Raw genomic sequence first — 16529 nt, 5'->3', positions numbered from 1 at the left:
GGACTGTGGCGGAAGCGGTCACAGCGTCCTGCATCTTTTCGGGACTGCTGGGCTACAGCGCTTCGACCAACGGTGTTACAGATGACTTGTCTTTTGCTTCCCCCTCATGTGGTTCCTCACCTCCACCTGCTTCTTCGCTCCGTCTCCGCTTACTTGATTCACTTCTGTGGTGGCCTCCTGCTCTGTCTTCCTTCTGTCGTCTTCCTCTGTCCACCTCGCTTGCCTTCCCGTTTATTAGGTCTCGCCTAGCGATGCAGCGCATGTGCTGCACGCCTTGGGCGAGATCTATTGTTGTCGATTTCTTTGCCGAAGGGGGACAGGACATGTGCACTCGTACAGCGGACAGGAGATGTGCATGCGTACATCTCGCAGCGTTAACACAACTTGGAAGACAGGAGATGTGCACGCTGGCGGCGTTATCACAACTCCTGCTCACTCACTCCCTGGCTCTGAGGCCCGTTTTGCTTTCATTACATGCCGCTGCCTCTCTTCCTCTGTCTCCCAGGCCCCATCTATTTTCATAATATGCCCCCCTTTGTGCATTATTATCTGGCCATACACATACTTGATACTTTTTTTACTGTTACACCTTCTATTTTGGCCCGCATTAACACACAATAGCGCACCATAGCACAACTCCTGCTCGCTCGCTCCCTCTCCCCATAAGGCCCCCTCTGTTTTCATATGCCGCCCCTTCTGCATTCTTATTTGCCCATACACATGTCCTTTAATACTTTTTTTTACTGTTGCACATATAATTTCGACCGCATTAACACACAATAGTGCTTTACCATAGCACAATTGTATTGTGCGCCCCTCAATTAGCTGCTAAAAGCAACATGCTGTAGTTTTTCAACCACATGCTGCAAGTTTTCCATTGTCAGTGAAGGCTTTTATTGAATTGCAACAAAGAGAAAAAAAAAACAGACTGTAAAAAAACCAGGCCTGAACGCGCCTTAGCTGCATCTGACCGTTACTTCCACTTTGTTTTGCATTTGATAACTGGTATGTGTCTGCGACCATGTTAAGAACACACTCACTTTAGTTAAAGGAGATATTTTTACGGTCCTCATATATACAAATTAAAAATAAACGTAAACAACCTGCAGCGCATGGCACTTTATTATGCAGTGTAAACTTTCCCCATTTTTAGAGCCCTTCCATTACACTATTTACACTTTTCTTTATGATACGTACCTTTTGAAACTGCTTAGCACATTCACTCTACCAACACGCAACGCTTTTCGATGTGTGGCTTTTAATTGTCATACGCCTTTGCTTTCACTAAGCTTTATGTACCTTATTTTCCGTAGTTGGTGTCTATTGATATCAAGGTTACTGTTGAAGATTACATCTTAGCACCCTGCCATAGACATTTAGCAGTATTTATATCAATGTTAAAAATAAATCAGTTGGCTGCCGCATGGAAGAGAAGGGGGGCCCCAGCGATTTCCCTTTGGCATTCTCGGCTCTGGAGGTTGCTCAGCCTGGAACACATGGCGGACATATTTAGAGACAACTATAAGAATTTTGAATTCAAGTGGGGTCCCCTGGTTTCCTTTCTCTCTCGGGGCTTCCCTTCTGCTGTTTACCCCTCTTCCATCAGAGCCCTCCATCTTTTTCAATTTTGATAACTGTCCTACAAACAGTCAGACTGATTTGCATATAGCCATGTCTGAACTGGGGTGGCAGAGTGGGCTAAAGAACGGTGATGGATCAAACCCAGATCTTTTGACTAGGTGTGAGTGTTTGATTGGTTCAGATGTTCCGCCCATCACCACCCCCTTTTTGTACCTTTATTGGGTGTGTGCATGATTAATGTGATATCCGGGAGGCCATGTTAGGCAGCAGCTACAATTTACCGAAGTTACTTTAGTTCACCTGCTGGCCCGTTTATCCATAAATGTGACACTGACGGCCCTGGACTGCGGCCAGAGTGGATTGGTGTTGGCAGACAGCCTGCACTGCAGTGCAGTCCAGCAATGATCAGCCATAATTAACTTTAGAACATCGGGGGTAAGCGTGAGTCAGTGACTCGACTCTCAAGTGGACTCCTTGACCTCTGCCCACAGGTGAGCTTGTGCAGGAGGAGTGAGTTTTCCCAGCGGGCTGGCTTCTGATGGCACTGCTTGCTACAGCAGTAAAGGTGCGGTCTAAGCATGGCATGGATGTTGGGTCTGCAGGAAACAAGGGGGTACAGAACAATAGAGAAATCCAGTTATTTGCAGCAGCCTTTCATCTGACCCTCTATCAATCAGCTCTACTGGCTTGAAGGCGCCACTGACCTGCTGTAGATTTTCCTGCTACACACAGCTCAATTAATCCCCACTGCTCCCCATTATCACACTGACTGGGGTGCTTTACAATCACTACCAGGCACAATATCAATGCATCTGTGCCCTGCCTGATAGTGTTACTGGTAAAAACCAGCATGTAGGAGAGTGGGGTCTGCAATCCTATGGTCACCCCAGATTTTTGCTTTTTGCTTCACTGGTTTACGACTTTCCCTGGCTGTGGGCCTGCTAATCAGACCCACAACCTAGCTGTTCTCTCTCTAAATTGACAACCATGTACTTTAGGTGCATTTACCAATTGGTACTGGGCCACCTTATCAGTCCCTGTACAGTATACCTTAGGTATCCAGGGCATAGGTGAACCCAGGGCCTACCAGGGGCTGAAGCATGTATTATGCCACCCCTGGCTGGCCATCTAAAACTGACACAACTGGCTGCATGACAGCTGGGGCAAGGTGGTGTAATCACCCTTTGCTATAGATATAGTATACCTATATCTAACCCTAAAAATGGACACATATCCTCCTATCAGTCACTCCTATGGCAGGCCTTATCAATCCTGAAGGCAGAGTGCTTGGAATTATGTGAGATGGTGCTCTAGCATGAGCTGAGCCTGTCTACAGCTTTCGAAACCAAGTCCTTTAGCTGTTTCCATGATAACGCTATACCATATATTCTTAAGTGCATTATCAACCTCGCGGTTAAATGCTAACTCTGGTATAACATTATCAAAACATGTCGAGTAAGGTGTCATACGATTTGGAATACTACCCCCTCGCCAATTCTAGCGACGGGGGTAGCATTCCACCCTTCTAGAAGGACACGACATGTATGTAGCTGTAAACCCCGGTTAAAGTTAACTTGATCCTTGGCATCACAAAATGGATGCTGCCACCACAGACACAAGTCTGACCTCCTGCTGCTGGGAGTCCTTCCAGCGAGGGCGGCCTGGACAAAGGGTTTCCTGCCTTGGGAGGTGCTAGCACCACCCCAGACAGGATTTTGTGTATTGGGTAGGACAGGCCTGAAAGGAATGAGACATGCCTGGGGCACACAAGGTGTCCTGTGCATACACCGGTTCAAACCAGTTGCTGGGGCATCCCTGCCCCAGCTCTGGCGGGAAACCGGACAAAGGATAGGGGGTGTAGCCACCCTCCTTCCTGGTCCCACCCAGGGGAGGGACCTAGTCAGTAGTGCAGCCCCCTTTAGGAGAATAAAGGTAGGAGCTGGTCCCATTCCAAATTAGATTATCCTGAACAATTCTACAAGAAGAAACTCTGGACTTCGATGTTCTGCTCCACAGAAGACTGAAGAATCTCCCTGTGGACAAGGAGTGTCCACCCTGCAACTGCAGGCACCATCAAGCGTCCAGCGGCTTCACTTTGTCGTCTTCCCTCGAGGATCCAGACTTCAGAGCCCGACGAGACCCGGATTCCCAGACCTCTCCGACCTCAACTCACATCTGCAGCAAAGCTGAGACCCGTGGGTGCGACGAGACACGTGGGACCGGCCATCTTGAACGAACCTGCACTTCGCTTCCAGCACGACTCCCGAGGTAAACTCGACTAAGTGCTTTGGGGATTGCGAAGCCCCAACCCCGAGCAGCCCCTGCACCGAAGATCAGCCCTCCAGCATCCACGAGATCTGCGTGAGGCCCTTCTGCTTGTCTGCTGCTCGACGCGTTGTCTGGTCACTTGCCGGCTGGCTAGTGGCCTCCTAGACGACGAACCTTTGAATCTTCACTGCTGGTCTGGTTGCTCCAGACTGGCCCTTGCTCCCTTCCAAGAGAGGGGCACCCCGGAGTCTCCTAGTCCGCACCAGACGTCTTTTCCCTTCACCGCGTGAGTTGCCTTTGCCAAGGCCTGTTGACTCCAATCCCGGATCCGACACCGCCGACAGCGAGAGCCTGCGTGGGACAGCTCGTGCCTCCATCCTGGTCGTCGAAGACACCTCCTGGTCCACGTGGCTGCAGAGTCAAGCGTCCACTCTTCACCTGATCGCGACGACAGCACCTGGTTCCTTCCTGGTTCCACACCGGTCACTGGCTTGTGACTTTGAACACTGTCCCCTCTGCTTTCAGGTCCTCTTCTTCACCGATCCACCCTTGGATCGCACCGGACATCTTCCTCCTGGTCGCCTGCAGCATCTTTTCTTTCAGGCTCCATTGACTTCAACGCGAGAACCCGACACACTTTGGCACCTATGCACCTGCAGCCGTGGGTGAGGTAACGAGAGCATTTCGGTGCTCAAGGGTAGTCTAACTGTCCTAGTGTCCAATTCCACAGTCGTTGTTGTCCTAACTAGTCAGGATTGTCCGTACTCACCTTTAACTTGAACTGTACTGTCCATAGACGTTGTTACGCATCTCTCGTGTGAGTTCACACTCTGCACACGCATCCCGTGGGCCTCCTATTACTTACCTAGAGGTAGTGTAGCGTGGTCCCATCGATCCTACAGCCTCTGGACAGCTCCATTCCTTTTATCGACTTTCACATTCCACTTACTTAGTATATGGTTTGTCGTGCCCCTAGGGCACCATTGTAATTTTGTGCAACTTGTCGTATTTTTCGTAAGAGATTGTCATGTGCTTAGCCGTCTGACCTCATAAAGAGTTCAGAGGTGTTGTTATTTAATAAATATACTGTTTAATTTCATAACAACCTGTGTGGTGTCCTTTCATCTGGTATTCAAGGGGTTATATTGTGGTAAAACAGCTGGCTTCACATGCCAAAAGAGTTTAGCCTAAGACTGCTTTGTCCATGCTACCATTAGGATAGCTGGTCTATAAGGTTGACTTACAACCAATCACCATAAGGGTTGTTTGGACTGATACAAGGTGATCACTAGAACTAGTGAGCATCATATATCAGGCCAACTTCTCACATTGGTGGCAGCACCTTCCTGTAGGGCGTTCTGCAGATAAGTCCCACTTCACAGCACTTTACCCCTTATAAATTTATGAAAATTACGAGTTTCACCCACCTATACATACTGCGGAACCAGACTGCCTTGCAATAGTTATCACATCCCGTGCTTGTCTGACAAACAGACGCCTTTAAATTAACTAAATAACGTCCACGCACTGCCATCAACAAGATGTACCTTATATACAGCTTGAATTTTGTTTTGTAAGAACATACCTTATTACCACACTGAAACGTGGATTTCTAATCTTTTTGCTTTTTTTCAGTTTTGTATATCGCTTACTCGACGCAAAGGTATTGGAGCACTAGGTCTCGGATTTCTGAAAGTTTGCTCTTGCCGTTGCATTGTTATAGCTCAAACTTTCAGTAATGCGAGACCTATTGCATTGCAAATGCCTGTTACCTTTGTGGCAAGCATTTGAATAATTTTCCTATTTTTATTCTTTTAGATTTCCATTTGCATGTGCCTCGAGTAAAGATCCTGGCATTCCCCAAACAATGTATGTTACAAGGCTCAGAATACAAAGAGATAAAGTAGCACCTGTATCCACAGGAAGTGCCAAGAAAACCGAAATGAAGGTACGTCTTAAAAAGGCTGTAACTCACATCTAGTTGATGAAATATATACTCGTGCATTTTCGCTCCATCACTGGTCTTTCTCTCACCTCCTGCAGTTGGCTGTTTGTGTATTATTCTGAATCCTATGGAATGCTTGCATTGCAATGCATCAGGGAATATTTTACATCGAAAAAGTACAAGGGGCCCTCACCACTATCAGTACAACCAATACAAATACCACCAATATGAATTCCATGCAACTGCAGTTCAAACACCACCAAGATCAATGCCACCATTCTCAGTATTAATACCACGTCAAAAATCAGCAGCAGTACAACAAGCCACACTATCAATATTACCAACTGTATCCCCATCCCCAGTGGTACCTCACCACCACCGGTTCTACAGTTGTCAGTACCGTCAACCGCACATCACCAGAAACACCACACCAAGACAAATTCCTCATCACCACCAATATCACTCTGCTACTACCACCTTGGCGCACCATCATTACAGACACCAACAGGCACCAACCAATATCACACCACACCACCAGTACCACCACCAATATCACCAGCAGTCAAAATACGAATATTACTAACATCACAATGCCCAATACCACACCATTATTACTACCACTAAGATGCAAATAAAACTTCCACCTCCAATAACACCAAGCACTGGTAAAGCCATTAAGCCTGGCTTTCATGTGATATCATATGGAAATACACTTCTGCTTGCCTGTGTTTGCATGTGACATTAAAGTGAAATCTATTTGCTGTACCAAAGCTCCTTTCCAGTATGTAGTGTGAGATATTGTGAAGGAGAAGTGAGCAGGTCTAAGTAAGTCACTAACAAAGTGATGTCTGGTTGTCCATAGTAATACCTGCATAGAAAAAACTGAATTTGAATATTGGAGCATAACATATTGGCTGGCAGGCTACTCAAAAGGGTTATTTCTCTCTTTATGCTCCTGTGCCCTAAATCCGTCTAGGCAGAGAGGCTAGAAACTTGGTCCTTGAGTTCCTTGATTTTTTTTTTTTTAAACAATTTTTATTGCAGAATCAGAGATATACAATCATTTGGACAATCCTGTCCGTCTCCACTTATTGCTGGTTGTCAGTCATGAACAGTATTGTACACAGCCATTTAGCCCACATCCCGAAGGTAGGGCGGTGACATCTAAAAATCCACACAGAGACCAGGTGACAATACCACAGCAACAATATTCATTTGACATCAATATAATTAGGCTTGTTTAAAAGATCTGCTTTTTCCCCTACCTACCCAACCCCTAACCCCAACAAAGAACTCGTTCACCCTGGTCACAGTGATGAGCAGTGAACTGGTCCCATATCCTCCGCCCCACCTAATGGGATCTAGCCTGCGAGCCCAGCATTCTACCACTAGCTCTTTACTCACTCTGCTGTCAATGTCACTCTTCCGGCTGTGGTATTCCATCTCCCCACCCACCCCCTGGTTTTTCGCTGGTGTGAGCCAAATTCAGGATTTAAACTAGTCAATCAGGAGCCGATAGAACAACATTCGTACAATCGTGCATCATCTGGATTCCCCCATTAGCCCTCTTCTTCTCGGTTTGCCTCCCGTGACCGGTACTCATGCAGAGCCACCACTAGACCTTCCCAAGCCCTTGCTGCCTCCAGACCCTTTTCATTATCTGTGCGAGTCGCCTGTCTAAGCCGGACCATACTTTCACTGCTAGCCCACTTTTCCAATTCCGTTCCCAGCGCCTGCTGGACGGGCCCTCCGATGACTTCCAGTGCCAGGTGATCTCTTTCTGGGCTAAAATAAGTCCTAGGTCCATGAATTTACTGGTGATCTTCGTTTTCTTCGTGTGCGGGAACCACAGTAGCAGGCAGACCGCCTTATCAAAAGTAAGCTGTCTATCTGTCACCCCTGTCAATAGTTCTCCTACTTCTGTCCAATACAGGCCCAGCTTCGGGCAATCCCACATCATATGATCCAGTTCCGCTCCCGCTAAGAAGCACCTCGGGCACACCGCCCCCTGCGCGTGGAAATGCCTTTGTATCTTGCCAGGTGTTAAATAGGCCCTATGTATTACAAAGTAGTGTATTTGTTGGAAGCGGGCATTCCTACAACCCTTCCACGCCCTCCTCAGGATTTGTCCCCAGGTAGCTTCCGGTATGGGTTTCCCTACGCTCTCCTCCCATTTCATTTTCAACGCCGTCAGGGGGGTCATGCCTTCATGAAGCATTCGGGAATGCAAACACGTCACCGCTTTGAACGTCCCCGCCAACATCACCACATATTGGCACGCCATCGTGGTCGTTGGTTCCGAGAGCCCCACCCTCCAATGTTTTTTAATCGCCGTAGTCACTGCCATGTGTAATAGGAAACTCCCAGCTGGGATTCCAAACTGGTCCTGCACCGCTCGGAATGGAAGCAACTCGCCGTCAGCGTATAGGTCACCCACCATGTGGAGCCCCATCTCTTCCCATTCCATGAGGGGCGACCAATCCCCTCCATGTGGCAATGCCGTCAGCATGCCCAGAGGTATTTCCGGGGCATACGGATGCCCCACTCCTGCTCGCTTTTGACTCCTATTCCAGCACAACCTCAACGTTTTTTCCTCGAGCGTCAGGCCCCCCGCATCAAGGTGTTGTTGCAGGACAATATAAGACAGTACATGCCTCTGTATCCCTGTTCCCCGGTGCAGGTCAGGGCCGCTGAATTCCCTAGCTACGTGTTGCGTGAGGATCTGCAGCTGCGCCGCCAAATAATACAGTTCGAAATCCGGCACTGCCATTCCCCCATCCGATTTCGGCCGAAGCAGGGTGTCCAACGCCACCCTTCTCCTCCCGCTCCCCCAGAGGAACCCGATAGTAAGGGTTCGTAGGTCCTTAAAGAACCGGGGCGGAACCCACACCGGCAACGTCCTGAAATAATACAGAAGGCGCGGCAAAGCCACCATCTTGAGTAGTGCCACTCTGCCGACCACCGACAACGGGAGTATGGCCCAAAAGGCCACCGAGCCCCTCAGTGCTCTAATGCAGCGTCCAATGTTGCCCTCCAATAAGTCTTCATCCCTATGGTAGATCCTCACTCCTAGGTAGGTAAAGCAGGATCCTTCCCAAACCACAGCCGCAGGCAGTGGTGGCTGGGGCGTGTCTGCCCTCAGTGGGGAAAACACAAGTTTTGCGCCAGTTCACCCCGAGGCCCTACACAGCGCCAAATGTATCTAGCAGATCCACTGCATTCTTCAATGCCCCTTCCGTGTCCTCCAGGTACATCAAGAGATCGTCTGCATAAACCGATATATAATGACGCTCACCTCGGCAAGCGATCCCTCTATACACCGCTCCCATCCGGGCGCGAATCGCCAGGGGCTCGATCGCCAGCGCGAACAACAGAGGAGACAGGGAACAACCCTGACGCATACCCCGCTGAACCGGGTATGCAGCCGATATCACTGAACCCAGTCGAACCCTAGCAGTGGCCGAGGTGTATAATACCCTCGTCCAGCGCCGAAAGTTGGCGCCCATGCCGAACCTCTCTAGAACGTTATCCAAATAGGCCCATTCCAAGCTATCGAATGCCTTCTCTATATCAATAGACAATACTGCTGGCCATTCACCTGGTTCCAAATCGCTCCCCATGACACGTATCAAGCGACGGATATTAGCCGAAGTGTTCCGGGTGGGGATAAAACCAGCCTGATCCTCGTGAATCAGTGTTGTCATATGTGGTAGCAATCTGGTAGCCAAGATACGGCTCAAGATTTTATAATCCACCGTCAACATAGACAGCGGCCTGTACGCCGTCACGTCCGTGCTATCCCTACCCGGCTTCAGCAGGGGCACTACCAAAGCCTCCCGCATAGAGCCGGGCAAACAGCCTCGCTCTAGCGCTTCATTATAAACTACCAGCAACCGGGGTGCTAAGGCATCAGCATACGTGGCATAAAATTCAATGGGGAAGCCATCCACCCCAGGAGTCTTCCTCTTCGCCATCTTTTTAATAGCTCCCTTAATCTCAGCCAGCGTGACCGCAGCGCCCAGGGTCTTAGCGTCTTCTTCCTCTAACTGTGGAAACCGAGTATCCACCAGGTAACCCTCTATATCCTCGGCTCCCGCCCTCAGTCGACTCCGGTACAGGGTCTCATAATACTCTTCAAAGCGCTTGAGGATCGCCATCTGGGAATAGACCGTGACCCCCGATTCCGTCCTCATGCTCAGAATCGAGCACCCCCTCTGTTCCGGGTTCGCCAGCTTCGCCAGCAGCGTTCCCACTTTGTCACCTTCATCATGGACCCTCGCCGTGTATTGCTTATAGTCATAACAGCGTAACCTTTCAGTTTCCGTCGCACTAACTCTTTAGCCTCCATAAGCTGCGCCTGCACCGCGCCCTGCTCCGGTCTTTGCTTCTCTAATTGCCTCAGGTCCGCCTCCGCCTTCATGACCTCTCCCAAGATCATCTACCCCGCTATGTTTACCAATACACAGGCCACTCGCCACCACTTTAAATGCGTCCCATTCCAGGCCTCTAGTAGATGCTGACCCCTCATTAACTGCAACATACGTCTCCACTCCCTCTTGCACCTCAGTCCGAAATACCTGATCCTCCAGTGTGTCCGGGTTCAATCGCCAGTTGGGAATCGCTGTTCTCGCTTGCTGCCAGTGGAGGGAAAGCAACTGGGGATTATGATCAGAAATGGTCCTAGCTAAGTATTCAGTACTGGATGCTAAGTTAGCAATAGCAGGATCACATAGGAATGTATCGATCCGGACATGCAGTTCATGAAGCGCGGAGAAGTAGGAATAATCCCGGTCATCGGGGTGCTGCGCTCGCCATACATCTATCAGCCCCCATTCAGTCTGCCATTTTGCTCTCCGCCGTGCCACCCTACGCACCAAAGACTCAGCCAGCGGTGGATGGGACCTGTCCAAGGCGGTATCCGTAATGGAGTTAAAATCGCCTCCCAGTATCATCGGACCCGCCAAATAATGTGCTAGTACACCTGATATGGCATCAAAAAATCGAGGCTGGTCCACATTTGGCGCGTAAATGCTGCAGAGCACCACCTCTCTGCCATACAGTCTCCCCCTCACTCCCACATATCTACCCTCTGGATCAGTTATTTGAGCTGTAACCTGAAATGGAGTTCCTGCTCTCACCCAAATCAGCACCCCCCTCGCATATTCCGAGTACGTTGTTCCAAAGACCTGCCCCCTCCAGCGTCGCTGCAGCGCCACGCATTCTGATTTGGTAAGATGGGTCTCCTGTAGCATTGCAATCTGAATCCCACGTCTCACCAAATATGCATGTACTTTATAGCGTCTAAACATAGTATGCAGCCCCCGGACATTCCAAGTGATGCACTTCAGTTCAGGTAAAATCCCCATTGTTATCCTCCCTCAACGCCATTTCCATCATTTTTCTCCAGCTCACACCAGCTGCAAATGTGCCCACCCACCCAACATCCCACAAAACACCCAACGCCCAAACCCCCAGAACAGGAACCAATAGTTTCGCATCAGTCCCCATCCAAACCTCAATAAGCATGTAAACAAATCTACCCTGCAGTAGCCACCACAGGTTGCCTTAAGGGCAAATAAGAACGTGGCAACGCGCGATAGGCGGCAGCTCCCGCCTCCGCCCCCCGCTCCATGATCCCGCCCAGTGGCATGTGCTAACAGCTATCAAAAGGTTACCACATACTCCTGCCTCGTCAGTAAACGACTCTAGGCCATAGTGCACCTCGAGGACCCCGCCAATCACAGATCATCTGCAGTGCGAGGCGCCATCTCCGGTCCCACAGTACTATCCACATCAGACAGTTCAGTCCCAGATTGTCCTTTGTCGTCTTCCGACGCCGATCGTCCGATCAGGTCTTCTGCCTGCGACCCGGTGATCGCTGCCTTTGCCGCTAGTGCTCCCTGTTTGTCCGCCGCCAATTGCGCACGCAGTAGAGCCTGTTCTGTGCCTCTTGCGGATGCGTTGCTATTGGTGCACCCTCACCTGTTTGGGCCTACCATCCGCCGTCTTGTCCCTTCGGTCAGTTCCCGCCCTGTAGGACTCAAGCCAAGACCAAGCGTCGTCAGGCGACAAAAAGAACTGTGTTGTGCCATCCAGGATAATTCGCAGCTTGGCCGGAAACAGCAGTGAATATTGGATCCCCTCCGATCTCAGTTCCTTCTTCACCGCTAGGTACGAGGCCCTGCGACGCTGAATATCCTGTGTGTAGTCCGGGAATATTGTGACCGAACTGTTCTCCACCTTGAATGGCCCCGTGGAGCGCGCATTTTGGATCAATAAGTCCCTGTCCTTGTAGTGGAGGACACGCGCCACCACAGGTCTAGGTGGACGTCCCAACAGTGGCGGCGTAGCCGGGACTCTGTGCGCCCGCTCAAGAGTAAAGAAGGAGGATAGCCCCTCCGGGGCCACCTGTGTCTTGAACCAGTTCTCCAGGTAGGAAATCATATCCTTCCCCTCAATTTTCTCCGGCAGGCCAACTACCCTGACATTGTTGCGCCGATTCCTGCTTTCCGCGTCCTCTGCTCTCTTCTCCAGCGTAGTCAGCCTTTGCAGCGCATCCTCCAGTTTCCGCTCAATAGTCACTACCGCTGGTTTCAGATCCTGCACGACCAATTCAGTGTCTTTCACCCTATCCACCATCTTCGAGTGATCAGCTTTCAGGAGGCCCAGTCCCGTCGCGACGTGGGCAATGTCGTTATGTAGGGAGTCTTTGGTTGTCGTGATGGCCTCTAGGATCTGATCTAGGCGCTTGTTCAGCCGCTTTTCCGTCTCCGAGCCCTCCATCAGTTCGGCACACTCCTGTGCAGTGCTCTGTGCTGCGCCGTCCACGTCCGCGGTCCTCGGTTTCATCTTGGCGGGTATTCCCCCCACAGAGCCGCCCGTAGACACCTTCCGCCACGATCCGTTATGGTTGGGCAGCACCGGTCTTTCTGCCCCACACAGGGAAAGGGTCACCAAACCAGGTCGCGCCCTGCACCCGCAGGGTTGCTAGTCTCCCGTCGGTGCAGAATCGGCACCGCCGCGATCTCAATAAGAGCGCCACCGAGTTGCCCCGCGGGCTGTTGTGTTAGGCATGGGCCCCGGCCATTGTAACCCTTGCGGCCTCCTCCAGCGCCATCACGGGCAGCCCATCCCGGTCACATCCGGGGCAGCACTATGTTCTTGATGGCCCCAGCAAGCCTTCTCCTTGTTGCTTTAGGACGCCGCCATTTTGTGCCACTTGGTGGGGTCCGCCAGCCGCCTATCCGCGGCTCTCCTTCTAACGCACTCCGATGAGCCGCCCGAGCCCGGGCGCTCGTTTTCCACAGCACCCCTCCTGAGGCAGCTCGTCTTTACCGCCTCGGAGTTCAGTAGACCGAACAGTCCCGTCCGTCCGTGAGTGCCGCCATTTTGAAGGCTCCTTCTGCCGCCCACTCGGTCCGGGTCCACGGGGCAGTACTCGGTCCCCTGGCCCTTCCTAGAGGCAATTGTAGGCGCGGAGTGTGGACCCGTTGTTCCGACCCAGCGTCGGTCGTTGGTAGCCACTAAGGACCCCGGTTTTCAGGATTACTGCGGGATCGAGCGCGGAGCTATCGGCTCACGCCGCCCGCTCCATCGGTGCCCAAGCCACGCCCCTCGTCCTTGAGTTCCTTGATGTTTACTTATTTGTTTTTTCCAGGAAGATCCTGCTTTCCTTCATGATGGTTTCCTGGAGAGAACAAATATCTGTTGCCTCGGGGTATCACTACCTTCGTTACCCGCAGCAACTTATACTACTCCAAATACACAGTATGCACTTTCCATGCTCTGCCATGATTCTGTTACTGCCAAAGCCTTGATTAAAGTGATTTCTGAGAATCTTGGGCTGATTGATTGTGTTTTGTCTTGTCATTGCTGAGCTGACATTTCCTAGTTTACTACTGTGAAGGTTTTTGTTATATTTTGTACTGCTCATTTTTAGGTCGAGCCTAGATCAAAGCATGCGCTGCTCTAGAAATGACCTCTTGGAATCACTTCAGCTTTTTACCAAACTCGTGTGTGTGGCTTTTTGTTTTGCACAAGTTTTATTGGCCATTGTGTGTAATTAAAGCATGCAATTGGCCAAAGACGGGTGCATGTCCCGCCTTTTGTCTAAACGTGGACTCCCATGGCCTTTCGAGCAGAGGCGCACAGGCTGGCAGATGCATTCCTCCCTCGTCATGGATAATGAAACACAGCGGGATGCTTTAAGTTTAGCAGCCTCGCTTGTTTTAATTTCTCATTGCCCGCCTCAAATAAAACGAAACCCCAGTTGGTATGCATGAGGCACTTGTTTGTTTAATTATATTTTATACCAGCAAAGTAATCATTTGTCGTAGCAAGCGGACTGAATCAAAGGTGCCACTTTAACAGCATACGTACAGAATTCCCAGCGATGAGAGAATAGACTGGGAAATGCATGTTTATGGCAAAGGATTTTCGCTTGAGCTTGTTTGCGAATTAGTGCCACATGGTGTTTGGAGCACGTGCCCTGGGAAGCGCTTTCCTGCAAGACAGTCATTGTGAAACAAGTGCTGAGATTGGAGCAGATGAAAAGATGACAAAACGTAGACCGAAGGCTATTCCGAAAGTGAGCACAGACCAGGCGAGGGTGAGAGAATGGCTGCCTGAAATGGATGAATTCCAACATTTGAGTTCAATCTTCAAAACGATTAAGCCAGGACAAGTCTATATAAGAAGCTCCAGTGGCATACAACTTATTTACCCCAAAATAAAGTTGGATGGAAATCTCAATACTGCAATATTGTTCGGTCAGGTAGACCTACCTCCGCACAGGCTGCCCTCTTTTCGAAGAGTATAATGTGGGCATTAATATTAATCAAATGTATTATTGCTATTCTTAAAAAGTGCATAGGATTTTCAGCATATTGTTAAATGCTCAGTTCACCTGTGTCATGTTCTGAAAGTTGCGCAAAGAATTGATAAGCTCATATTAACCAAACAGTCACAATTACACAGGGGATTGTTAGCGCATTGTGAGCACTCGTGTAAAAATAGTGAACTAGGACGATCAGAGTGAACAGACTCTCGGAGGTTAAATGAAACTGGTGTACCTTGTACGTAAATGGATCTGCCCTCTGATATTGCCATGGTTTTTCATTCAATGTATTCATTTATTTAGATGTGGCAAATTGTGTTAATCTTTATAAGTATTCGACACAACGACTTAATGTCTTTTTTACGTCCAAATTTAAATGAATTGAAACTGTCAACATAAATACACTACACATAATACCACTCAGTAAAACTTAATTACACTCTATTCAATGCAACATAAATACACTCCACAAAATAACACTGTGCCACATAATTACACGCCACATAATTACACTTTACTCAATTCAACATAAATACACTCCACATAATACCAGTCAGTGTGACATAGTTACACTTCACATAATTACTCTACTCAATGCAACGTAAATACACCCCACAGCACCACATAATTACAAGCCACATAATTACACTTACTCAATGCAACATAAATACACTCAACATAATACCACTCAGCACCACATAATTACACGTCACATAATTACTCTATGCAATGCAACATAAATACACTCCACATAATACCACTGTGCCACATAATTACATGCCACATAATTACTCTACTCAATGCAACTTAAATACACTCCCCAAAATACCACTCAGTGCGACAGTTACATGCCACATATTACACTCTACTCAATGCAACATAAATACACTCCACATACCACTCAGTACCACACAATTACAGTCCACATAATTACACTCCACGTAATTACACTCTACTCAATGCAACATAAATACACTCCACATAATACCACTCAGTGCTATATAATTATATGCTACATAATTGCACTGCCCTCAATGCAACATACACTCCAAATAATACCACTCAGTGCCAGATAATTACACTCTACTGAATGCAACATACACTACACATACCAGTCAGAGCCACATAATTACACGTCACATAATTACTCTATTCAATGAAACATAAATGCACTCCACATAATACCACTGTGCCACATAATTATACACCACTTAATTACTCTACTCAATGCAACATAAATACACTCCACATAATACCACTCAGTACCACATAATTACACACTACTCAATGCAACATAAATACACTTCACATTATGCCACTCAGTGCCACATAATGACACGCCACATAATTAGTCTCTACTCAATACAGTATAAATACACTTCACATAATACCACTCAGTGCCACATAATGACACGCCACATAATTGCAGTCTACTCAATGCAACATAAATACACTCCACATAACTGCACTCTATGCCACATACCACCAATCAACATAAATGCACTCCACACCGTGACATAATTTAACTAAGCATAATTTCACTCAACACCATAGTTCCAGGCCACACAATTCAACTCCACACATTTCCATTACACAACACAATTACACACCAAACCACATATTTCAACTCCACAATCCACAACGTACCAAAAATGCTTAGCACTTTTTATTATAACTTGTCATCATGATGCACAGCAGTCACAATGCTCTACAACATAGCCAAAAGTTCTGTCTAAACACAAGGTCCCAAAGGCGAGACCTATTGGCTATGCCAATGCTTGTTCTCTTGCTTCATCTCGGCATGCTTATATCGCACTCATCTCAACTTGAGTCTTACATGCTAGGTCCATGTCTGTTTAATACAAATACCATGCTTAACATATGAGTCTCATGTTTGGG

At 48.6% G+C, this 16529-nt stretch overlaps 1 protein-coding gene across 5 annotated transcripts in view; it reads left to right on the top strand.

Moving 5' to 3' along the window:
- The window catches only part of TTC3 (tetratricopeptide repeat domain 3), a 1911479-nt gene that overhangs the window by 441029 nt on the left and 1453921 nt on the right, over positions 1-16529 (top strand). For all 5 annotated transcript variants that reach the window (XM_078656864.1, XM_078656865.1, XM_078656863.1 and 2 more), the window contains one exon: positions 5668-5797. In XM_078656864.1, coding sequence (XP_078512990.1) covers positions 5668-5797 — 130 coding nt within the window. The remainder of the gene's footprint in view (positions 1-5667; positions 5798-16529) is intronic.

This window comes from Lissotriton helveticus, chromosome 8, assembly GCF_964261635.1.
Source record: "Lissotriton helveticus chromosome 8, aLisHel1.1, whole genome shotgun sequence".
Taxonomy (NCBI): Eukaryota; Metazoa; Chordata; class Amphibia; order Caudata; family Salamandridae; genus Lissotriton; species Lissotriton helveticus.
Note: the sequence above shows the minus strand (reverse complement) of the source record. Positions and strands in the feature narration are given on the sequence as shown.